Genomic DNA, 25,178 nt, shown 5'->3' with positions numbered 1-25,178 from the left:
ACAAAACCTATCAAAATTATAACTTATCAAGATATGAGTGCTACGAGAAAATTTTCTAGTGGGATGTCAATAAACCACATTATTTGCTAAAACCATGCTCCATTTTTGGATTCCACAAAATTGGATTCAATTTTATGGATCTGTTGAGCGAAACTCATTATTGTACGGTTTGGGCCGTTGACTTCGATGTCCGTGTTTCAGAAAAAGTTGTACGTATATCAAAATAAGATATAATCATTTTATTTTAAGACAATCAGAAAAAAATCTTGATAATTGAAAATGAGCTCAACCCCAATCAAGTCTGTCAATCAGAATAAGATATGATTCGGATTGGAGAAACTTAAAATCGAAAATTTGGAGTATTTAATTATAACTGAATCAGATGTAAATATCTTGGTGAGATATGTTTGAGTTATTATTTTGATATGCTCTCCTGATCGGGTATAGAGTGTAATACCTCGCTTGCTTTTTTGACCCTCATGGGGGGGGTTTAACCCCCAAAACCCCCCCCCGTTCCTACGGCCATGGGTTATCATATTTATAAAAACTCTTAAAAATAAAAAAAAAAACAAACTTAAAAATCGCCATTTGTCATTTTCAAGCATTCTTGCTAAATGTTTTAACAAAATGGTAGCGTCTGGCATCTATCCAGAATGCCTAAAAACAGCTAGAGTGACTCCAATCTTTAAATCAGGTGACATCCTTAAGGTGAACAACTATCGCCCCATATCAACACTTAGCGTATTGAGCAAGGTATTTGAAAAATTACTAATACACATAATTAATAGTTTTTTGAACTGCAACAATGTGTTGTATAAACTCCAATATGGATTTAAATCTGGGTCGAGTACCCTAACAGCTATCTGCGAGTTATTGGACTCAGTAATTGAAAAAATTGGTTCTAAAAAAATTGTAGGTGCACTTTTTCTCGACTTAAAAAAAAAGCCTTCGACACTCTCAACCATGAAATTCTTCTTCAAAAACTAGAGTGTTATGGTATCAGGGGCACTGCGAACAACTTGATACGAAGTTATCTGGCCAATCGTAAACAATTTGTTTGTTTAGGAACTGCAAGAAGCTCTTTAGAAGTTTCAGATATCGGTGTCCCGCAGGGCAGCAACATAGGGCCTCTTATATTTTTATTGTACATAAACGATATCAGCAAGCTACCTCTGCATGGTGTTCCTCGTTTATTTGCCGATGATACAGCTCTTTTTTACTCTGGCATATGTCCAAATAGAGTTACCATGCTTATGGAAGAAGATTTAAAAGTTCTCCATAAATACTTTTCCACAAACCTTTTGACACTCAACCTCACCAAAATAAAGTATATGATCTTCCACTCTTATCGAAAAAAAATGAACCTCATAATAATACCAAAATCACTGTAATCGCGATCGAAAGAGTGAACAACTTCAAATATTTGGGTATTACTCTGGATGAAACTCTGTCATGGAGCAATCACATTGAAAATTTACAAAAAAAGATCTCATCTTATAGCGGAATCTTATGGAGAGTCAAAGCATTCGTCCCACGCCACTTTCTGCTAAAATTCTATTTTGCATTCATACATTCTCATTTATATTATTTGATCGCCATATGGGGAAGGGCATCTTTGTCCCTTTTGTCACGTCTACAATCCCTACAAAACCGATGCCTAAAGACTATCTTTAATCTTCCCCTACTCTATCCAACTAATCTAATCTATTCTAACAGGTCACACAACATATTACCTCTAAATCAACTTTGCGATTTACAAACAATAATTGATGTATTTGATAATTTGCACTCTTCAAACAGTAGTCAAAGCTTGAGATTTACAACAGGAGTTAGAATCCATAACACCCGCTTTTCTCATCACTTAGTACGCAGCACATCTTCAACTTCTCGTGGCCAACGCCGAATTTCTTTTATTGGTCCAACCAAATTCAACGTTCTTCCTGAAGATATAAAAAAATCAACGAATAGAAACTGTTTCAAGACCAAACTTATACATTATTTCAAAGAAAATTTAAGCCGTTGAACATCCAACCACTATTCAGAAGTAATTTATTATTTGTCTTGTATTTTTCTTAGCTGTAAATTTAGTATAGTTAAATGTAGTTTATTAAATTTTTGTAGTATTTAATATTAAATTTTAGTAATTAATATCAAAAATGTACATGGATCTCTTGAAAGGAAAATTCTTTCCACTGAGATTCATGTTGTAATTAAGTTTTGTAACGTAACATCTCCTCGCACTAAGTAACTATATTATTAAAGTTTTCAGCATGAGTAAATTTTTGTTCGCGTTTGTGTTTTTCCTTTTGCTGTCAGACATGCTGAGAACAGTTAGCGTCCATTACCAGGGGGCTCATATGAGCTTCTTGGTGTGGGGGAGTGTGGCGGGCCGCTAAGAAATAAAAAAGGTCACAGGTCTCAGGTTCCAGGTCTCAGGTTTCATGTCTCATGTATCATGCCTCAAGTCTGATGTCTCTTGTCCAAGTCTCATGTATCAGGTCTCAAGTCTTATGTTTAAGGTCACGTTTCTTGTCTCATGTTTCAGGTCTTAGGTCTCAATGTCATTGTCATATCATGTCAGGTCCTCCCTGACCCAACATCAAGTTTATTTACACGGTTTTCCGCAATCAGCGCTGTTTTTTTATGCGGTTTTCGGGAAATAACGCGGTTTTCGGGAATTACGTACGTACGTACGTATTACCGCGTAGAAAAAAACCTTACTGTATATAGATTTAATATGGAAATAATATTTTGATATTGATGATGATGCATGATAAAAAAAAGTAAATTCTACAGTTTTTAAAAAATTGGAAGAACAAATATTTCTGACATAACTGAAAACAGTTTGAAAAAAAAAAAGATTTTATTTCATATAGCAAATTTGTTGAAGTCTGCAAAACGATTTGATTTTTGCCTTTTGAAATATTTGAAATTCAATTTAGTTAAAACTTCTTTAAAAATAAGTTCAAAATCTATTATTTCAAAGAATTGAGAAAAGTAAACAAATAGAAAAATTTCTTGGGGTCATAGAGAAAGTTGTCAAAAACTTTTATTTTTAAATTTTTTTTGTAATTTTTTGTTTTGTCAGAAATGTGCAATTTTCAAAAGTTTCAGGGCACCAAAAGCTTTTTAATTTTTCGCCCCTCAGAAAAATGTGAATTATGTGGCCATGTGTAATTCATCAAAACCCTTTTGAATGTGGAGTTGAAGAACAAGAAACACAAAATAAAATTTAGGCTGAATATTTCGTATCTGGATAAAATTAGTAATGAATTTTTTTTCTATTATTATAGGTTAGTTATATATTTGGCAATAGCTTCTCGTGACCAATCCATCCTAACCCTCTGGATGTCGTAAGATCCTCTTCTTTACGAATTCTCTCCATTGAACGTCCCATCCAGCAGTTATTAACCGGATATATGGTAACCTATAGTGACTTGTTGCTGAACCTTAGCCACAACTGCGGAACGACCGTGCACCCAAGGTGGCTACCATACATACATAATACATACAAATAAAAGTTTATTTTTATTTAAAAAGTGATTAGCAATAAAGTAGTGGATGAATAACTTGTTTAGATACACTTCTTAATCAAAACCAATTTTTAAGACGAGGTAGGGGTTTTGAGTGTCAAGATTTGAGTTTCAAAACAAAAGATTTATTTCATTGCAAATCAAAATTAATTCAAAATTAGTTTTAATTCGTGAACATCATATAGTTTCGAAGAACGAAATGTCTTAGGCCAAGAGTGATTTATAACTAAATATCGCCATTTTTCCGTCATGTTTGTTAACACTTGTTTTATACACCTTTTGAGATCATGTAATTTAACGTTAATACGGTAAATTCATTCTTGAAATGAAAATTTTATTTCGAAAAAATATCCATAGGTCAAACCCTTAAAACCAACACCTCCCTCATTCGCACCTGGGGGAGGAAGACTGAATAAAAAAAGAAAAAAATCTTTCAAACGTCAAATTTCTCTCATCAATCTACCGACCAGTGCGAAGGTTCAAAATTTTACTTTCTTATTAAGAGAATTTCAATACAAAATTTTTGATGCTGAAAAGCACTTGTTTTGCATAATACAATGATTTAATTAGGTTTTGTTTTGCTCTTGCAAATTCTTGCATGAACAGGCGTATTGAGTCGCTCAAATTTCGTTAAAGTTTTTGAAGCTGATAAATAAAAATAGTTTGATTAATGGTTGTTCTAAAAATAGCTTAAATAACAGATTTAGATTTTGGGTAGTTTCCATGGACCGAACAACATTTTTATATAGTTCAAAGTTTATATTTACGACAGAGTTGACAGACTGGTATTGAATAATCTAGATGTTGAATTCGATTTCGATGATTACTTTTAAATCTGCAGCAATTAACTCAGAAGACTTAAATTTAGCACCTAAATAACTGAGTTACGTGACTCGCTTCACGAAACTGATCATCTAAAGTAAAAATTTGAACGATTACATATCTTTTCAACAATTGCTGGCTTTTTGCCGAACAGTAAAAAAAAACGATACAGAAAACGATACAGCGAATTTCAGTCTTCCTCCCCCAGATTCGCACGGTCTTGGCTCCTACTTCCATAACAGTCCCATATGCCAAAACTAGCAAGTGAGAAAATCAGCTTGTTCGGGTTTGGAATATATTTTTAAATTGTGTCCACAACTTTCAGCATAGGTACACGAAAACCGTTTGTGTTCTAGGCTGTCATAATAAATCGTAAGACCTGAAATTTTCAGAATAGTGCAATTGGTAAGGTCGGGAGCACTATTTTTATTTGTTATGGGACTGTTATGCGAGCATATTCGAGACCTTTTTAAAATATACTCGCTTAACGGTCCCATACAGAATATTTTTTACTCATCAAGCGACTTTCTAAGACTTAAATTTGATCATTTTTGAATTCAGGGTGCCCAGCGAGTTTCCATTTTCAAATACCCGTTTTTTTCCCGGTTTTTCCTTGTGAGATTTTATGTTTTTCATGGTACTTTTTACAAGATTTATTGACCGAACAAATGGACGTTTTATGATATTTGTATGTAAAAGTATGTGAAAACTGAAAATTTTCCGTGAATCAATTTCGTAATTCGAAAGTTATTTACTGTAAAAATAGCGGAGAAAATTGAATTTTTCGGACGTCATCTTGGAATCTTGAAGCACCGCATTTGATCATTTTAAAACCACATTATGATATCATGTGTTATATCTAAGTTGATATTCAAATTATCTGACAGATTTCAAAGTTCGTTAAACTAATCAGAATCGAAACTTACACTTGTTAATAAAATAGCTTTGGGTTCAAAGGTTTAAAAAATCTATAAAATTACTGTGACCTCAATATATTTTTCAAGACATTTAAGGTAATATTTTTTTCCGTGAAAATTTTCAAACAATATTTGAAATGCAAATATTTTGTCATTTTTAAACTGCGGGGAGAGTTAACAAAGTTTAAGATTGAAAATTTTCCTTCGAAAATCATGTTAGATTTGGAAGAATTGGACGCAAAAATAGAGGTTTATTGTCTTCATTTCCTCCATAACAATGTCCAAACTTGATTCCAACTACCGTAAGATGAAATGATGGGAATAGAAATAGACCATGAAAAAAGATTATGATCACATGGGAGAACTATTCCCTTCATTCCGATAGACATCGACACTCAACCAGTATAATATTCATACGCCAGATTGGTCTCCTGTAGTAGAATGTTAATACATGGGCCTCGGAGAGGCGCAAGATGTGGGTTCAAGTCCTACCGGGAGACAAGGCCAATTTTTTTTCGCATGTTTTTCAATATCGATTTTCTCTTATCGAGTCCCTGAAATTTCATCTAACACAGTTGAATTCATTTCTCTACATTAAAATAAAACTTCCGCTCATTTTCAACATCATTCACCTTATTACAATCTTCTCTCCGTCTATAATCTTTCAATTTTTAAATATTCTTTCCCAATAAATATAAAATTTCACCAATATAGCCGATAAAATTATTTCATAAAATAAATTTACGGTGATTAACTCTTCATTTCAAAAGATATACCTTTAATTAAAATGAAAAAATGGGGGGCTCTCTAGAAAAAATGCCCCGAACCCCCAACGGACTAATCTGGCCCTGCTGCCTTCTAAAAATAGTGTGCATAGTTCGACATCAAGTGAGTTGAATCTTTTTTAAATGACTTAAAACGATGAATGAAAGATTGTCTTTTTCACCTAAAGAAACACAGTAAAGTAACTACATCCGTGGTATTTTACGTATGGGACTGTTATGCAGGTATGAGGCAGTAACGAGTTGATTTTTATTTCGAAATTTTTGGAACAAAATATGTTTTTTTATTGTTTTGTATTGATGTCGAAATATGTCGATGTCGAAATGACGAACCGTTAGGTTAGATGAACAATGACGAATATTCGTACGGGACTATTATACGAGTATAGGATCACAACAGTTTATGAGCCCAACAATGCTTAAGATTAATGGACTTTTTCTGCAATTCTTTTTATCGAAAATATTGTTTGTCAAAGAACATTTTCGAAAAATAAAACTAAAATTGATAAAATTATCGAATAAGTAACCGATCGAGTCAGTCATTGACCTAGCGCAGCACAGCACCAGTTCGTTCGCTAAGGCCAACTAAGGCGTTCAACTAACTCAATATAAATTAGATAATGATCTCGTTGTGGAATGAATTTCGCTTTCGTTTGGGTGCCGGAGTGCCGATTGCAGCAATGCAATGTGTCGCCGCACCATACTTATAGTTATCGTATACATGAGCTGAGTGAGCACACATGCCAAAACATTTGTTGACCAGCCCCTAAAAAGGCATTCTCATGCTGTGTTGTTTCAATGACCAATATGCTTTAGATCGAGTAGAAGAGTAGGGGAGAATGAGGATACTTGATCCCTGGGGATACTTGATTCCTTAGCTATATCTCGAAACTGGAATGTCTTTCAAAGATCAAATGTTCTAGAAAAATGTGCCAAAATGGGCAAAATAACAATGCTTGTAGTTTAAAAAATTTTAAGAAAATAATTGTTTGAGTAATTCAACTTTGTTTAAAAAATTTCACAAAATGTAACTTGGAGATCTTTTTTCATCACTTTAAAATTTTCCTTACATGGGAAAATTATGAAAAAAATATTTGTTTCAATGTATCAATCGTTCGAGCGTAAAATGAACTTCATAATGCCATATTTTGAAAGCAATGGAAAATTCTCAAATCTTTTCAGAATTTTTTTTCTAAAATGTTGATTATGGGTACAATTGATCCCCTAGAGTTGGGTACAATTGATCCCCCTTCCAAACGGCATATTCTTCGTCTGAATTGATCGTTATGATTGCTGATTACGAAATTACTAATATTTATCCAAAAACTAGTATTTATCAAACAATTGTCTGAAGAAAAGAGCAAAACTAATTAATTTTCTCCTAATTATGAAAAATAGCGCCTTTAAGTATGCAATGTTATTAGCGTTGAAACAAAGTTATAGAATTTTCTTCTTATAGCTGCTATAAATTGTGAAATGAGAACAAACATGACCAAAATAGTCAATTAACATTCTATCTTGGGTTTTGATTGATTTTCATACAAGGATTAAGGCTTCCTGAATAAAAGATCAAGTCTCCTTCAATAGGGGATCAAGTCTCCCCTAACTTCAGAAAAATCGCAATTTTTTTACTCCCACGAAAATGCTTCTAGTTCATCAAGGGGTTCAAGTATCGTTCTAATTTTTGGAGCATAGAAACTTGAAGTTACAAGCTGTCAGAAAATGTCAAAGACGGCGAGTTGCTAAATTTTTCCAAAAAGATATAATGAAAATAAGAAAAGGGGATCAAGTATCCCCACTCTCCCCTACAGAAGCAGAAGATTCGCTGGAATGGGATTCAATAAGCTCTTTTGAATTAGTTAGAATTAGAAGTGAGTTTTTGTAGAATGGATCAGTACACAATGTTCGGGTAAGAGAATGTTCTCTAATTTTTAAATGGTTTCCAAATTCAGCATATTTTTGGCCAACGCCCATCAACACAATCGTTACTGTTGCAGTTCAAAATATAAAAAAATGAATCATCATCCACACTTACGAAATAAAGTACCACTGATAGCCTTATCGGTGAACTGATAAAATAAAATGAAAACCTCTGATATACTCACTCGCACTTTGGTTTTGTCACCATTGATGTTGGAAATGTGAAACAGCACCCCATCGAAATCTGCTACTGTGACATCAATTGATTCTGGCTTGTTTCTGTAAATGGAAAGAAAAAGATATTGCTCATATTAATCCAAATGAATGAGGAATATAAACAACTCAGACAATAATGATGCGCACACATGCGGTTCTGCAAGCTACAGCTCAGTATTCTTTATTTACAAATTGTTGCACTGACCAAAACTGAGTCATCGATTGATACAGCACCAGCTATCGTCAAGAAGTATGTCTCGGCCGCGCGGTAATAATAAACCAGTTACTCGGAATATCATATGTATTAAAAGAACCTCTATAAGCAATACCTAATGGTGGCATGGAATAGCTATTTAGACGCTTATTCCGAATATTTTCCACTAAATTTCATTCCTGGACTACTGTGCATTGTTTAGAGGACTTATAGTTTTAAATTGAACATTTCTTAGGACCGGTTGTATAAATAAGAAATACAATAACTGATCTTTAAAGGCATAAAAAGTGTCCGTTATGAACGATTTGGTGTTAAAACTTAAAACCTGGGTGAGGCGAATAGAAATTTACTACAGCATTTTTTGAGCTTTTTTTTACTTTTTGAGAAAAAACTTAGCAGTTTTCGAAAAGAGTTGTAATCGTCGCCGGAGCCAAAAAAAACAACAAAACTATTGTTTTAGGCATGCTCTGTTTCATGAAATTTGCAAACCTGTTCAATTAAAAACTTTCTTTAAGACTTGTAAAAAGTTTTAATAATGATTAATTTCAAGAAACAAAATTTGTTACCTACTCACTGATCGGTGATTTAATTAGACCAATTTGAGATTTTAGTGTTTTATTTTTTTTTATTTTTTCTGTTTACTAGCCCTGGGTTAAAACCATTTTTTTTATTCACAGTACATATATACATATGGGAGAATGAGGATACTTGATTTCTGAGGATACTTGATTCTTTCGCTATATCTCGAAACAGGAATGTCTTATAAATATCAAATGTTCTAGAAAAAGTGTGTCAAACAGAACAAAACAACAATGCTATTATCTCAACAACTTTTAAAAATGATATTTTCCGAGTTATATAACTTTGTTTGAAAAATTTAACAAAATGTGATTTGAAGATCTTTTTTATCACTTTAAAATGTTTCTCACATGAAAAAATTATGGCATATTTTTAAAGCAATAGTAAACTCTCAATTTTTTTAAGAACATTTTTTTCCAAAATGTATGTTATGAGTATAATTAATGCCTAGGGTCCAAAAGATGTATTTTTCATCTGAATGGATCGTGATCATTGGTTATCTGAAATTACTAATATCTGTCCAATAACTAATGTGTATCCAGTAATTATCTGTTAAAAAAGAGTAGAAATACTGTATTTCTTGCATGAGCTTTCATTACGTCGTATGAAACAAAATGAAAACAAAGAGTTTTATTACGAAAAAATACAAAAACTGACAGAAAATAGTCGCAACTTCTTTCCATTTGAAATATGTGTACCCTGGACAACATATTCTATATATGAAATATAAATAATAACTTTTGCAAAAGTTTTCTGTGAATTTTCAAGATGTTTTATACGACGTAATGAAAGCTAACGCGAGATTCATAGGGTGGTCTAACCGGTTTTACCGAAACCGATAAAACCGGTAAAACCGTCCATTTCCCAATACCGGAAATACCGGATTTTGGGACGGTAAAAAACCGGTTTTTCCGGTAAATTTTTCATCATTTTTGGCAGTGTATTTTTTATCTTTTTCTCGGAATTTTTATCCCGAAGGATGATTCATCCCTCTTTGGCACTGTAATAAAATTGACACAACTAAATGGTTTTTTTTTAACAAATATGTGTGAGTACAAATATTCACATTTTGTTCAATCAGTTGCAAACTCTAAGCTCACTAAACCTTACTACAAAGTTTATTTGAAATTTGATTAGTGCTAAAACTTGCCGATGTAACTTTTTAAATTAAAGCTAGAGTGGCGTTTTAAAGAGCATAGACAAGCTGTCATCTCTCTCTCAGATGGAATTTTTTCATGAAATTTTATACCTTTCAGTTCAGCTATCGAACTAACGCTTCTGTACAAATGTACAATGACTGAAAAAAAGATACAGCTACAAGAATTTGATGATTGCTTCACAATAATCACTGTAGTTTTCATTGAAAAACTGAAAAGTCAAAAGATGCAAAAATGTCTAATCTATAAAAAGGCCAAGTTTATCAAAATCGTTCTAATCGGTGCGCGGGCTTTCAAAAAGTTAAAACCAAAAATTGAGTACTGATTAGAAACTTCCTACTTTGTTTTAAAACCGAAAATGTTTCAACAGAGTCAGCCTTTAAACACATGATGTAATTTTTGTATGAAGTTTCTCTTTCAATATTTTCAAGATAATTGATGAAACTCTGTTGTTTTTATTTTTAACGCTGGTGAAGCATTTTCTTTTTCCAGACAAAGCAATAACAAAGTTTTTATTTATAAATTTTCAACAGTATTATAGCAACAAAGAGCTTATGGATCAGATCCAAACAACTATAGATATTGCTGAATTTTGACTGGTTTTTTTAAACATTTTTTTTTCTATTTGTTCGTTTTAATTTTGGAAAGGCAAATTCAATGCGATCATGACCTAGGTTGCGGGGAAAGCATCTGTATTTTAGACAACAATAATCTGTAATTTTGTAAGTCAACCAAAACTTTGTGACAGTGTTTTGAGTTTTTATTTAGAAAATAATTAAGTCATTTTTTCAACGAGTCATCGTTTTGTATATCAAATCTCATATCATTTCCATTAAAGACTATAAAAACTTTTACTTAATCTGTAAAATCTGTTCTGCAATATGAATACTGTTCTACAAAGTTTAGGATAAAAATTCGTCGAAAATTATATGAAACTTCTATAATTTCTGCAACCTCAATGCGAAATTATAATAATTAAATGACGATGACAAATATAATGATTATCATGAGGGTGATGATAAATGTATGACAAAGGGATAATTTAAAGGCACCGTACTGTAGTGTCTAGGCCTTGGCTGCTGAATGATTATTTCCTTCAAACGCTTTTTCCACACGTCTTGGTCGTACAACATCACTCGTAAAACTGAATGCTTATGTTCATACGTGCAAGACAAGTTTTCATTTTCTCGTTTCAAGTCTCTTGCTCTCACGCACACATATAAGCAATTTTTTTACCTCGCTCTCCGTTCTCAACAAAGTTGCGAGTACTTTTGCCATTTTCCTTGGCTTTACGATACACTCTCAAAAACATAACGGGTGTAGCTGTGACTACACCGTAACAAATATTCATTGAGTTTTTATAATCATTCTCATTTAATTCTCTTCCTTCGGCTACACTTCTCTACACGTACCATATTTTTCAATTGAAAACGATGCAAAATCTATTGCGTTATAAATTCTGAGCATTTTATGTCATTACTACTGCAATAAGACGAAACCTTTTCATGAATTCGATATTCTTTGAAAAAATACCGGTTTTACCGGTTTTATCGGTTTTATAAATTACAAATACCGAAATACCGGATTTGAAAAAAACCGGTAAATCCGACCACCCTAGAGATTCATCTAAAAACTAGAAAATTGCGCCATAAAGTATGCAATGATTCTAGGGTAGTCAACAGACCTTTTATGTTCGGATTTTACTAGATTTTTGCCTAGGGCTAGGGCACCTTGAATTAAGGATCAAGTCTCCTTTAGTAAAGGATCAAGTCTCACATTTTTTTAGTCTCACGAAAATGCTTCTAGTTCATCTACGAATCCATGTATCGTTCTAGCTTTTAGAGCATATAAACTTGAAATTACACGCTATCAGAAAATGCAAAAGACGGCGAGCTGCTAAATTTTCCTAAAAGGATATGATGAAAATAAGAAAAGTGGATCAAGTATCCCCGTTCTCCCCTACAGTCTACGGCAATATTGTTGTTTTCTTCAATCTAAGCGAACAGAAAATATACTGTATTATGAAGACAATGCCGTATTTTTTGTATTTTTATTGCAGTTTTTTTTAATCTTCTTAAAATTCAAAAACAAATACCGAACTGAGATGCTTTGAAGTTGATGTAAACACAAAATTCATAATAATTTGCCCGTGATGAAATTAGGTATACAAGAGCGAAGCAGTGGCATTTTTTCGAAAATAAAAATCGGCTCTAGATATAATTAATTCTTGAATGCTTAGTAAATCTCATAAGTAGATGAATAGCCAACAAATTCAATCTCCACACTTCAAGTAACTCAACAAAAGTTATTTGGTGAAATTGAACCCAGGAAATAAATAATTTTTCACCGATGTTCGAAATAATAGCAGCGCAGAATAAAAACTCAACAAACAAGCCGAAATAATTATTTAAACAATAAGTTGCAAAAAATGGATTTTTCAGCACGAGTCGAAAATTTATCTAACAAGGCTTGCCGAGTTTAAAATGAGATTTTTCGTGGCTATCGTATAAATATTTGTTTCGAGTGATTTTTTGGACGAATCTATCTATTATATAAAATTCTCTTGTAACGGTGTTTGTAGTACTATTCCTCCGAAATGACCCAACCCATTCAAATGAAATTATTTTTAGAATATTCTGTGGGCATGCGAATCGGTTTATATCAAATAAAAACAACAAAAAGTCGCATCAATTGTCCGTAATCATTAAATTTGTTATAAATTGAATCAAATTAAAGTCATGACATCCATTTTTTTAGAAGTTTTCTTTCCTTTGGGCGCCGGGTGGGCGGTTTGTTTTTCATCTCCATGGTCGAGGCGTCGCCAGCAAACGTCGAGAGTGGATAGTAACCATGGCATAGCATACTGATTAGTTGAAATATTTGGGCGCGCATTTCTAAACCAAGCATAATTTCAATGCATGTGGTCGCGATATGAAACCTAGATGTGTTTTTCTCTACTCGATTCCTAGATCGTTTGTACAGCACATAGTAATGCATGACGCCCAGATCAATATTTTGCCGATCAAATCAAAACCATTAAAACGATTAAAAAAAATGAAACTCTTTTAAATTCAGAAGCTGAAAAATATGAATTTTGTACTGATGCATATAAAAAAATGGTATGACTCTTTGCGGACATTTGAAAGAATGAAGGGGGATTTACATACAATTTTATAATCCAATACCCCTAGAATCATTTTTCGAACATGTTTAAAGGAAGTGCCTTTAAATTTACAGAACAACAACAAAATCCGTTGAAGAGGAACAGACACTTGAACTGAACAAGAGCCTGTCCTTCAAAAAGGATTATATAGGATTGAAGTTTATGTTAAGGCCTAATGCAAAGAACTTTTTGAATTTTTGCAAGCATAAGTAGAGTTATCAGTAAAATAAGAAGAATTTTCAGTAAAAAGATACATTAGAGGCTTTAATTTAGAACAAGTGCAAACGTTCAACATTTACAAATAATGTATACATTATTTTTTCATCTTTAAATGGTTGAGCCCAAATTAAAAATCGGACTAAAAAAACTCAACTTTTTTGTCAAATCATTCACCGAAAAACTGTTTACAGGTTCACTGTTTGTTTACACAGAATTCAAGTACGTACTTAACATAAACGTGTGTTTTTGTTTAATATATTTTGGCTACAAAGAAGAGACTTTAGATCCCCTTTTTTGTTGAAATGTTTTTTTTGTGATAGATATTCCAGAAGCATATTTTTTTGATAGCAGAAGCAGAATTTTTTTAATAAGTTTTTATTATGACCTGAAAATGCCGAAAATAACATGAACTCATGTCATTTCACACGGTGAAACAAGTGGCAACGCGCCTTTTAGCCATTAAACATATACCTTTTAAGAATTTTTTTCTCCAAAATGGTCAGAAAGGATATCTAGAGTGTTGAATCTGAAGCGGATATTCAAAATTTTTAAATGTTTTTGTAAATGAAGGTCTTATGGTAAAACAGTTATCAGTAAAATTGAAGTACCAAGCATTTTTTCATTCTGGAGAAAAACTGTAGATACATCAATGAAAGTTGATAAAAATGACAAACAGGAACAAGTATTGAATTCATTTTAAAGTATTTACACTGAGGCATCTGAAAAAGAATAAAGTGTTTCCACTTGCATCAATAAATGGGACAAATGTAGACTTAGTTATTTCTTTTTGAAAGAATATGAAAGTTGAACTGTGATGATTTCGAGGTATATTTACATGAAAACTTCCAGAAAAAACGAATGAACTCATGAAATCATCATAGCCTTAACAGATTAGCTCATTTCGATCTATTTAATTTTAAAAAACCAGCATTTCAATCAAATGTTATTGAATCTTGAAAATATCACATAATCTTAAATGAAATAGCCGATCACCTCCAACACTCCAATACTTCAGTAAGAATCTTTAAAAACAATGGTTTAAATTGGCCGATATGTCCATTGGGATAAAAATGATGTAATTCGGATGAAGCAAAAAAAAAATCTAAACACATTTTCCCCCCTTTCAAAACCGATCTTTTTCTTGATTATCTGGGTAAATGTTCAAAGAAAATGTTTTTTTATTTCTGCAGTTTTAAAAAATATACCATCCAAAGTTACTCGGGAGCTGAAAGTGCTGCGATGGGTACAATATTAGGCAAATACTCCAAAAAATGGTCCCGATATTAAAAATTCTTTTTCCATAAAGTTTCATATGCAATATATTTCAATTATTGAGAAACTTTTAATTTCGAATTTAACCTTAAAGTGAACTCGAGAAAAGCGGAGTAAATCAACTAAATGGTATTCAATAAATTAAACTTAGATATTATCAAAATATAGTTATTAATGGAGCAAGTTACAAAGAGTGGATTTTTTTAGCACGCTGCATGCGAGTTTGATGGTTACGTTGAGTGCTGAAAAAATCAAATTTGCAACGGGAAGCTGATACCTGATACCATTCGGCAATATTCAAAGCATCCGAATCAAAGAAAAGTAAATGAAAAGTATTCATGTAAAATGTACGTAAGATTGACTGAAGGTAATGTTTTGATAATTTATGTAAAGACCCGTAGAATTGAGTTAAAATTCTTAGGTTTGATTCCGATAGGATTAAGCGGGAAAATTCGAGTAAACGGAAAAGAAGGATATGTTAAAAAAACTAGAACATGATCACGAAAGCGAGACGATTAACAATCAAGATTTTATGCTTTTTAAAGTCAAACAGCGAGGAAAAAAAATGAAAAATGGGCGCCAAGTTTAACATGGTAAGACGAAGTTTACCGGGTCTGCTAGTGTATATATGAAAATCATATTTAGTTAAAGTTCAAACAGTCCGATTTTCGTAGAATTACTGTATCTCAGGCCATACAAACTTCAGAAAGCTCAAACTATGTGAAATAGTGTGATAGTGGGTCTATCTTACGCAGAAAATGTGAGTAAAAAATATCGTCTGAGTAAAAAGTTATGGAAGTTCAAAGTCGAGGTTACAGTGCACGTGTTACCTATTTATATTTCTATACAATAATAAACGGTACACTGTTTATCGCCTCCGCTTTTGTAGCTACATGTAGGGTGGCCACTCAATTTCAATTTTTAATTTCTCGCATTTTTTCGAACTTTTTCCCGGATGGTCTCACGGAATTCCCGATTCTCGAAAACAAGAAATCAGTCACAGAAGCTCTATTTGAAGGTTTCCTACCTTCAACAAGTGACTTTATTATAATTTTTAAACTAAACCTTAACATCTTAGCATATTCAAGATTTCTATTTTAAAAACTTTACCGTGCCGAGGCATTTCCATATCTCGTTAAAAAGAAAAACATATTTCCATAAGAATCCATAAGAAAATAAAAAAAGGCATACCAAAAAGAGAAAATGGACTATGTTTGTTTGGGTAATTTATGAGAATTTTTAAAAGCAGTGATAATATTAGAGAATATAAATAAATCACTATCTGAAACCTATTGATTTTTAAAAGAACTGGAAAGATTTGGTTGATCAGAAATTCTTTGCTAAGAGTATGAATATGATAAAAAGGTGTCTTCAAGTAAATTTATTTTTATTAAATAGCATATTAAATGAAAGAAGGTGATTTTGAATGTAATGTGTTTTATTTATTTCAAAAACCTCTTAGGAATGTATTTTACAAATTGTTTTAAACCCCTTAAGCTTTTTAAGGAAAAATTTTTCATGACGTAAATTCAGTTCAAAAATGGTTTTGATTACACCGTGTGAATTTAGTTCAAAAATTAAGTGATGTGTTTTTTTTTTCATACAACCACATTGATACAAAAAATTTCATTTCGTTCTCCTTGATATTTCATCTAAAAATATTTCTTAGTTTTTAATTATATACCGGAGAACAAATGGTCGAAATTTGACCAGACTGAACTAAACGTCATCAGCATTTTTTCGAAAAACTTATTAATGAAACTAATTTCCGTAAATCATATCAGCTTTTTCGGTCTTGTAAATGAGTTCAGTTATTTGAAAATTATCTTATGGCGATGACTTTCAGTTCGGCCTGGTCGAACCCAACCAAATATTGGTTAAGAAAATTCACAAGGTTTAAAATGTTAAATTGTAACAAAAATTAAAAGATGAGCCCCAAAACATTTATGAATGCTAGGCATTTATTGGATGTTTATTCATTTAACGTTTATGTCTGCTGAACCGTTTCACTATTTAAAGATTCAACGATTCAAGAAATCTTTCTATATCTGAAGTAAACGACGAATCTCTGACTTCACTTCATATGCAGATATCAACCCGTAGAGATGAACTGAAAGTCTGAAAGTTAAAAAAAATATAACTTTAAATAAAACATATTCCTTGATCCATGTCAACAAAGCTCAAACCTAACTTGTACAATAGAAAAGATGTTCGATGTAATTTACAATTTTTTTTTTAAATTTTTCTAGTTTTATTTTAGCGTTTTTGACTGCTTATTTGAAAGTTGTGTAACCGTAGGATGGTAACCGGCTTATTTGAATTTCTGGATGATTTAATGTGCAAAAATGTCTTCTCCCATAGAAATTTCCATTCAAAATTGAAACGCGTTGCGCTAACTCAGGAATCAATCAAAACATCTTAAATTTTACACTGATGCTTGGTGACCCAAAAGGCAACGAAAAAAGTCTAGTGTTTATGCTTGATTAGTTTATGTTCGGAATTTTTGCTGAAACATTCCGTTGCTTAAAAAAAAAAGGAAGATGCAAGTTAAAACGGGAGTTGACATATTATGTAGAGATAGCAAGGAAATCCAATCGGAAAAATCTAGGGTGGTCGGATTTACCGGTTTTTTTTTTCAAATTTCGGTATTTCGGTATTTGTAATTTATAAAACCGATAAAACCGGTGAAACCGGTATTTTTCAAAGTTTATCGAATTCATGAAAAGGTTTCCTATAATTACAGTAGTAATGGCATAAAATGTTCAGAATTTATAACGCAAAAGTTTTTGCAACATTTTCAATTGAAAAAGATGGTTTGTGCCTTTAAATTATCCTTTATAATATTTATCATCATCATTAAATACTAAACAAAACTGGAAACACTGTCACAAAGTTTTTGGTTGACTCACAAAATTACAGATTATTGTTGTCTAAAATACAGATATTTTCCACGCAACCTAGGTCTTGATCGCATTAAGTTTGCCTTTCCAAAACTAATACGAACAAATAGAAATAAAAATATATTAAAAAAACCAGTCAAAATACACCAAAAATATAGTTGTTTGGATCTGATCCATACGCTCTTTGTTGCTTATACTGTTGCAAATTTATAAAAACTTTGTTACTGCTTTCTCTGGAAAAAGAAAATGCTTCAACAGCGTTAAAAATAAAAACAACAGAGTTTCATCAATAACCTTGATAATATTGATAGAGAAATTTCATACAAACATTTCAACATGTGTTTAAATGCTGACTTTGTTGAAACATTTTATGTTTTGAAACAAAGCAGAAAGTTTCTAATCAATTTTCAACATTTTTGGTTTTAAATTTTTGAAAGCCCGGCACCGCTTAGAACGATATTAATAAACTTGGTTTGTTTATAGATAAAACATTTTGCATCTTTTGACCTAATTCCAGTTTTTCAACGAAAACTACAGTGATTATTGTGAAGCAATCTTAAATTTCTTGTAGCTGTATCTTTTTTTCTCAGTCATTGTACACTTGTACAGTCTTTAAATGCAGTGGAGCGTTAGTTCGATAGCTGAACTGAAATGTTTAAAGTTTCATGGAAAAACATCATCTGAGAGAGAGATGGCAGCGTGTCAATGCTCTTTTAAACGCCACTCTTGCTGTAGTTAAAAAGCGACATCGGCAAGTTTTAGCAATAATCAAATCTCACACCTTGTACTAAGGTTTGTTGAGCTTAGAGTTTTAAACTGATTGAACAAAATATGAGTATATGTACTTATACATATTTGGTTTAAAAACAAACATTTAGCTGTGTCAATTTTATTACAGTGCCAAAGAATGACGTAAAATTTACCGGAAATACCGGTTTTTTACTTTCCCAGAAGCCGGTATTTTCGGTTTTGCAAAATAGACGGTTTTACCGGTTTCGGTAATCTATTTCTCTTCAACAATTGGACCTGAACTGAAGTCTACAATTATTTATATCATTTTTGAGTCGCTCGAGGTTTCGAGTTTATTTTTTAGAACATGGTTTGAGTGTTAGTTTCACGTTTTTTCAGCTGTCCTGGCGCATTGAAGGCACTGAAATATTTGAATTGAGCAGCTGAGCCAAAAAATTCCGATTTCTTGGAAGAATTTCAGATTTTTTCCCGCATTTTCCCGATGGATTTCAAATCCCGTCTTTTTCTCGCATTTTCCGACTTTTCCGAATGAGTGGCCATTCTGTATATGCTATTTTTGTAAGTTTAATACGATGGTTTCTTCTTGTATAAGCTTTTTTTAAACCATGTTGTTTAGCGATATACCTACATAGTTAAATGTTTGCTAGGGCGGATCTGTGAAACATCTTAAGCTTAAGCTTTATTTTCACAATTGTCGGAAAATAACCAAGGTCCTGAAGCAACTGTCAAATCACATACAAACGGACCGTACTGACTTTTTGGAATCAAAACGTCAGTTCCCACTTCATTTCAATGGCATTTTGGTACCAAAACATCAGTGTGGTACAAAAATGTCAGTTTGAATATTTTCGTTTCTTTCAGCCCCTTCTCGGCGTAGCATTCGAAAAAAACGCTTAGTTTTTAATGACTTAAGGTTGCGAATACCTGCTACTAAAGCTTCGAAGGAAAATTTGTGTAAAAAATATAGGTATTCACTATTGATGCATGGATTCGATTTCGAGATTCGATTTTTTTTAATAGGGTGAACTTAATGTAAACAATTCGAATTAACTGCTTAGTGGAATAGTACATTCCAAGACCTACATTTTGTATTTGATACATGAGGAAAACAAAATGTTTTTTTGCTGGGTGCTTATGGAGCTTGACTGACTTGTGAAGTCCAAGTACCTACAAATGGCAAATTTTATTTTGCTTGTTAAATCAACTAGAAAATTGACATGCGGTTGAAATGAAATACTTTTGTGTTACATGTATTCGTCCATTCTTAGAATCAATAACAGCCAAACATTTTCAGGAAAAGTTACAATAAAATGAGGCTCGAAATTCTGAAGTCCAAGAAAATTTGGTACAAATGACAGGTTTTGCTAGTTATTGTTTGACATACTTTCACGAAGTACTTGGAATACGTTTCACATAAAAAACACGCTGGTTATACAAAGAAGTTGTATTGCGATTAAGCAGTCAATAAAAAATAAAAATATTTCGAAATAATCAATATAAAAAAATAAGACTCACTGTGCTAAATCAGGACTGAATAAATCGCTCCTAAAATTAACAGTTAATATTTGGGTGCAAATGCCAACAAAAAGTGTTTATAAGGTGTAAAATTACATACAACGCTGTTGAACACATTTTCAAGTAACTGAAGCATTTATTGGATAGAGGATTGTTTAGGTACCATTAAAGTACGTAGATTTGCTAAGCAAATTCCAAAAATTCTGCAAAAAAAAAGCTTTAAATATTCATTTTTATAATTTGGGAGAGGGATTATTTCTATCCTAAAATAGTTGTTTGGAGCATATTTATAAATCTAAATAAACTTAACCAGACTTCAACCAGACAGAAAAATGTATGTGGTCTAGAAATTTATGGAATTTGAAAATTTGGAGGTTTGGAAAGTTGATTTCTCAACAAACAGGGAAAAGAAACTGAAACCAATAAATTCCCAAAAGGTGAAAACATCAGTGATGAAAAACAGACTTAAAATTGAATCATGTACCATCGAATCATGCTTTGACAAGAGGTTGTGTCATAACTTATTGTGATATCTAAATATGGTTATTCCAGATTAAATGACACATAAAGAAAAATATATTCTTTGGAAGGTTTGTTCAAATTTGATGATAGAATATTACCATCTATCGAAGTTCAAATGCATTCACACACCAGAACCCCAATTGGCCTAAAGTTGCCAAGCATTTCACACATGCTTTATCTGTCTTTTTATTTACAACAACAGTTCAGCAAAGTAGTAGGTACCTTACTCTAAAAACATCGGCATGAGCCAAACTCAGCCGCTAAGTGTTGTTTTTAGCCCAAGGCTTTTTGGTCAGAACACCGTCACCGTCTGGCTTTACTACATGGTCACTCTCATTCCTTAAGTAGATACATATGCCATAGTTAGATGATATTGCACCAGAGTGTGATGTGATGTATCCGTGTTGTGTATCAGCTGAAGCGCACATAATGTGCTTTTATCACATCAGCTAAGCAAGTTTCCGTTTCTCCGATTCGAAGAAGACTCTCGAGCATGAAAGAAAGTTGAGGAGTCCAGCCAGACGTTATTACATTTCAAGAGTTCTCCTGTGTCGCTTCCATTCTATATTTTTCACAATATCGCCCAGTAGCTGAGCTGATATGTTGGCATGGCATGGCATACATAAATATCAACAACACCACATATGCATCTCTATTGGCCGGTAAAATGAATCAGCAAAAGTGTAAAACATACATCGCTTGCGTTGAATCTATACCTTCAGATTTAAAAATTCTGTGCTTCTCGATGCTATATATGTAAAATGATTTTTTGTAGGTTAGTTTATCAATCAAAGCGTTTTGAGCTGGGGTCGTTATCTTTCAGCGAATTCCTTATCAATTGACTGTGAAAACGAAGATAAGACACACTTCATAACATCGATTCCAGTCAATTTATTTTACCCCTAAATACTTTTACCGACAAACTGTGTCTGAAATACAATGGGCAAGAGAAAATAATATCCACATTTTTCAACACAGAAGTTACCCATATCCGATCCAATTTTCGAGCAAAATTGCAATTTCCTATCAAGTAAGTATGTAACTAAATATTCTAAATTTCAATCACGAAAAGGCTTACATTCGAAGCTCAAAGTAACAAAAAATTATCTAAGTACCGTGGAGATTGCGAAAGTGCCTGGAAATCACAGCTTTTGCTGGTAATGGGAACACCGTTTTGAATATTGAGGTTCAAGGATTAACATTTGAATGTATTTTGAAAATCTATTTGAAAAAAATAGCTTGAACTTTCTCCGTTGAGTTTTAAAAAATGGTCAAGTATTTTTAAACTTAATGGAATCTTAATTAAAAAACGAACACACACACACATAGGATCTCAGTGAAACTTCAAACTTGAAATGATCTTCTTTCCATAACTCTAAGCGTACATCTTTCGAAGTTATGATGGCTAGCATCTTAGACATTGTACGATGTATGTCATGACCAGGATTCGATCTCATAAACCTTTGCGTAGATGGCTTGAACTTTAATCACTACGCCAAAGCTGTTGGCAACAAGTTGTTCTTAAAGCATACCTAAGTTAAAATAATTTGCAGTCTTCAACGAAGTTATGAAATTTATTGGAGTTTTCGAAACTTAAAAACATCCTTCAATAATGTTAGAAATACTTATAACTTTTCTTTCCAATTTTTTCAAAAATAAGGGATTTAATTTTTTAAAGCATCTCAAAAATCTCAAAAAATCCGGAACCGCAGGTTGGAGGATCTGGAATACTACCTAATTTAGATATGAGACCCTCAGAGCCAATGGGATATAAGTGACAAAATGGTCGATTTTGAGTTGATGATGCCAAACGATGTTTCATGTTTCAAACTTTAATTGCTGATTTTTTCAGATTTTTAAATTATACTTACATATGTACTTTTATATTCGAAATAAAAAAAATAAATTTTCGAAAAATATATGGAAAATAACCAAACACAACAACTTAAAAGCGAGTTTTTTCGAAATAAGCTTTTATGTACTTATATCCCTTTGGCTCCAAGGGCCTCATATGTGAAATTTTCTCCGGAATTGAAACCTGCCGTCGGAATAGACCGGAGACATCTGAGTGAAGTGTTATTTGGCCCACATTCCCAGAAAAAAAACAGCCATAACATCGTGAAACTGAATTTAATCAAAACAATTTGTTAGCTGAATTGTTTTTGGGAAATCTTTCAATGCGATGTTAAAGTTTCATGAAGATTGATGAAATGCTACAGGAGCTACATTCATTACAAATAATCTGACTTTCTTAAAAATTGTATTTTATCAATGTACTTTTTGAAAAGATAATTTCTTAAACAAAATTAAAAAACTTGTACATATATTAGTCGATCGATCTTAAACTTTGACCGTTGTTGAGTGCATTCTTAAGCTTTTATTACAGCTTTACTTAAATGAGCATCAATTTTCTTATAATCTATCAACATTCAAGTAGAATGTAAAACAATTATTTCTTAATTAAAAGGGGGCAAAAAAGATCGCGTCCTATAATTTTTTCATATGTAGAGTGTTCCTTTTAAAATATTTTAGGTGTAGGTATAAGAACCTTTTAGTTCATTTTATGGAATTTTAATTACTTAAATTTTTTTGTTGCTAGGACATATAAAAACCCTTTCCCGAATAAATAACGTCCAATAAAACTCCATTTAGATAGTTCCAGTGAAATCCAAAGGCAGATTTGAGTTTTCGAGAAAATTCCATGTAATTTAACTTGTAGCTTTAAATTTTCGGGATTTTGGGTCCAAATTTTCCCATTGTGCATTGAATTCCTCAAACTATTGAAAAACTAGGCCAAATCTAAATCCTTTTTTGAATGCAGAATAGTCAACATTTAACAAAAAAAATGTTTTGTTTATTTTAACGTTTGTCAGTTATGATCAAAGATTTAACTCGATAAATTTTAAAAGTTCCAGACGGCGTATCACTAAAACTAGATAAACGAATTCAGTCAGTACACCAAATTCTTCCAAATCTTATATATAAAAATGAAGGCATTTTCTTTGTAACAACATCACGTATGAATGGTCGGTCGGAATGAAGTGAAATTTGGTGTCCGAGAGTTTTTTGGGTCAGAGATGATTTGTATAATCGTTTCAAGAATCTCACTTTTTATGGAAGGTGGTCCCAATACAAATTCAACTTTATTTGTTACGATTTCCATAAGAATCTATTCGCGAGCACGATGCAGTTAAGGACGTGTAGATGAAATTAAACATTTATTACGATTTATACTTTACAAGGTAAAACGAAGTTTACCGTGTCAGCTAGTAAGTTTATTAAATAGAGACATTAAGAATTTGGATACAAGAAACAATTCTTTTTTTTTTATTTGGATTTTAAACCGGTTCTAATATAGAGAAAGAAGGCATCCCATGCAATTTTTTTGCATAGAACTATAGCTAAGCAAACTTGGCATGGATAAGTATTTGAATACAAGAAATGGTTCTGTGATTACTTGAGACTGCTCCAGCCTTCCATTTGAGTAATAGTAAAGGAGAAGGGAGGCCCAAATTATAATAATATCTATATATTTAAATTCTAAATTAAGTAGAAATAAATTATCTGGGGTTTCTAGCGACTTTTCGTTTTGAAATTTCCAAGTTTTTCCCAGTTTTTAAGTAACAATTTATGGTTTTCCAGATTTTTGTTATTCTGATTTTCGAATATTAAAACATGGCGAATAAAAAAAAAAACTAGGACCATAACTTCTAACAAACGGTAATTTAAAAAGTGCCACGTAGTGATGTCCTGCTTTCAACCATGCTTATTTCGATTATTCAATCAAACCTTTTATATTACCGTGAAGCGCTCTTAGTTTTGAGTCTATAAAGATATCTTCTCCTAAACTTTTATACAAGACTAGCTGATTTTACCCGGCCTTGCTCGGGTTCACATAGAATTTAAATAAATATGGAATTTTGGAAGCTTTGTATTCATCATTTTAAAAAATTGGCCCTTGTTTTATAATGTAAGATTTGTAAGTTTTGTAAGTCTTCTATAAGTTTTGATGGGAACTAATATTTATGAGGTTTGCTAATAGAAATTTCAAATAATTTGCGTTGAATGCTTATTCATCCCAGAACGACAAACATTTTATACCACGATATTTTAGGAAGCTTGAATAAATTTAGCCTTTTTTATCTTCAAATGATTTAGATGTTGTTTTTTTTATCTTTTCTATGTGCTATCTAATAGAAATCCAGTATCTTAAGCTTGTAAAAAAATGCGACCAACCTCTTTTGTATATTGTCCTACTTTTCAAGATGGATGATCTCCCTGTAGAATACGCCAAGTTTAATTTACTAAAAAGTTCCAAAAAAAACTACCACAGAAACCTTTTTAAATTTACTTTGCATGTTTTAATTGTGTGTGCATTTTTCGCTGTTTAATTCACAATTCACACTGTTTTATAATAAGTTTTTTAGAGGTTGAAAGGTCCCCTAATAGTTTTTTGAAGTTATCAAAAAAAAAACATCATGTCGGAACCGAAATCACCCATTTTATAATTTAGGAAAATTTGAATTATATTTCTATTTTTCTATTCTTTGACACAACAATCCCATTAATTATCATAAATTATCTGTCAGGACGAAAACAATATGTATCCAGTTAATAATACCAAAGGTTCTTTACAAAACATGAGCATAGGAGTCCCTCAAGGGAGTAATATTGGACCGCTGCTATTTCTGCTTTAT

The 25,178-nt window shown here is 32.2% G+C and overlaps 1 protein-coding gene across 2 annotated transcripts in view; it reads right to left on the bottom strand.

Moving 5' to 3' along the window:
* Positions 1–25,178, bottom strand: part of LOC129749115 (probable actin-related protein 2/3 complex subunit 2) — a 154,368-nt gene that overhangs the window by 20,382 nt on the left and 108,808 nt on the right. For both annotated transcript variants that reach the window (XM_055743998.1, XM_055743997.1), the window contains exon 2: positions 8,160–8,253. In XM_055743998.1, coding sequence (XP_055599973.1) covers positions 8,160–8,253 — 94 coding nt within the window. The remainder of the gene's footprint in view (positions 1–8,159; positions 8,254–25,178) is intronic.

Source organism: Uranotaenia lowii, chromosome 2 (genome assembly GCF_029784155.1).
Source record: "Uranotaenia lowii strain MFRU-FL chromosome 2, ASM2978415v1, whole genome shotgun sequence".
Classification (NCBI taxonomy): Eukaryota; Metazoa; Arthropoda; class Insecta; order Diptera; family Culicidae; genus Uranotaenia; species Uranotaenia lowii.
The sequence above is the reverse complement of the archived record's forward strand: the minus strand, read 5'-3'. Positions and strand labels throughout refer to the sequence as shown.